The sequence below is a fragment of the Otolemur garnettii genome, unplaced genomic scaffold (assembly GCF_000181295.1).
Source record: "Otolemur garnettii isolate 467f Iridium unplaced genomic scaffold, OtoGar3 scaffold00025, whole genome shotgun sequence".
NCBI lineage: Eukaryota > Metazoa > Chordata > Mammalia > Primates > Galagidae > Otolemur > Otolemur garnettii.
Window position 1 is genome coordinate 17,721,676 of NW_003852420.1, and position 1,689 is coordinate 17,723,364.

The 1,689-nt window shown below is 43.9% G+C and overlaps 1 protein-coding gene across 3 annotated transcripts in view; it reads left to right on the forward strand.

Annotated features, from left to right (window-relative positions):
* PHF20 (PHD finger protein 20) overlaps nt 1-1,689 on the forward strand; it is a 151,373-nt gene that overhangs the window by 34,426 nt on the left and 115,258 nt on the right. For all 3 annotated transcript variants that reach the window (XM_003788136.3, XM_023512185.1, XM_023512186.1), the window contains exon 2: nt 478-592. In XM_003788136.3, the coding sequence (XP_003788184.1) occupies nt 510-592 (83 nt within the window). In that variant the 5' untranslated portion in view covers nt 478-509. The remainder of the gene's footprint in view (nt 1-477; nt 593-1,689) is intronic.

Sequence of the window (1,689 nt, forward strand, 5' to 3'; positions counted from 1 at the left end):
CATCATTGTTGTTTGGCGGGTCCGGGCTGGGGATTCGAACCCGCCACCTTAGGTGTACGTGGCTGGCGCCTTAGCCGGTTGAGCTATAGGCGCCGAGCCCTGAAGGCTTCTTGATGGCAGGAACTTTGTCTCTTTTGGGCTTGACTGTTTCCTCAAATGGTTACTGAGCAAATATTTGTTGGATGCATTAGCAAGTGATTCAACTTGACCTTGAGAGTAATTGTTTTTTAAAGTTCTGAGAGGTTCCCCTTATTATTAGCCGTATTGAGGGTCTCAGTTCCAGAGACCATAGGGTGCTACATGACAGAGGAGTAGGGACCAGTGGAGGCACACCTGTGTTAGAATGAGGACACGGGCAGGATTTTATGGAGCTTTGTGTTTTGAATAATGCCTGTTTGTTTTTTATGTGTAGTGAGTGATGCTACACTCTGGGCAGACTTTGCCTAAGTTTCATAAATATTTAATTGGCTTTTTCAGGAGAATAAAGGCAGCCCTGTTGATGACTGAAAATGACAAAGCATCCACCTAACAGACGAGGAATCAGCTTTGAAGTGGGAGCCCAGTTGGAAGCCCGGGACCGTTTAAAAAACTGGTACTTTTACGTTTTTCTTTTAATTAAAGCCCTTCAGTAAGGCAGTTTTTGCCAGCACTGATAAAGAGTGTTAGCCTAGGCTTTTCCATGGTGTTTTCCTGCTCCCTGATTCTTGGAAAATAGAAGGGGAAACTTAAATCTTTCTCTGGTGCAGAGGTTCCTGTGTTTGGTGGGCCAGCCTGTGACCCATTGTTCTTATTTGTTTCCCCTTTTTGCCTGTTCCCCTGAAGGAGTTGTGGGAAAAAGAAGCACAAAGTGGCTGCAGGGAAAGGAAGGGTTAATGGTGGCAGCTCCCTACCTCTTGTCTGCCTGTCTAGAAGGAGAGAGGAGAGAAAGACCAGGGATGGAATGAAAAGTAAAAAGGGGTGAGAGAGGAGCAGTGCACATTTTGTGAGCACCCTTCCTGTTTTCTGGGCTTACTGTTGTATTGTTGAAATGTAGTCATCACACAGTGGCGCTGTTAGTGTAATTAGGTTTAGAAGCTGAGGGGTTGCAGTCTCCACTGTGTTGTTGACTTGTGACTTCTAGGTTGTAATTAGCTCCTGTGTGCATCAGCTTCATTTTAAATGTGGATATTGGCGATGTTGACCTTGTCAGGTTATTCTGAGAATCAAATGATAGAATACGTGGGGAAAAACCATGTAAACTGTGAAATGATTGCTGTGGTTGTGGATGTCTTAGAATTGAGTCATTTGTTTGGGCTCAAGGTGAGGATAGGAGTTTCAGAACTCAAATCTTTTTGAGTTTTTATAAGGAAGAGTTGATCCCTTTTCCAGGTTATCTCAAAGTAGACAGATGGACCAGTTCTTGATATGTAGGAAGAGAAAATGGGAAGAGGGAGGTGGTTGGTGCAGAAAACTGTCCTTGTTTTCAGAATTAGAGACACTTCAAATACTTAGTTGCTTTTTAGGTGGTTTGTATTATCTATAATTCCTTTTTTGGTGTTAGTGTTTTCTAAGGCAGATTTTGGTGCTTCAGTTTCAAGGGAAAGGATTTTTTATTTAAATTTGAAAAAAGGCTTGGCGCCTGTGGCTCAAGCGGCTAAGGTGCCAGCCACATACACCTAAGGTGGCGGGTTCGAATCCCCAGCCCGGGCC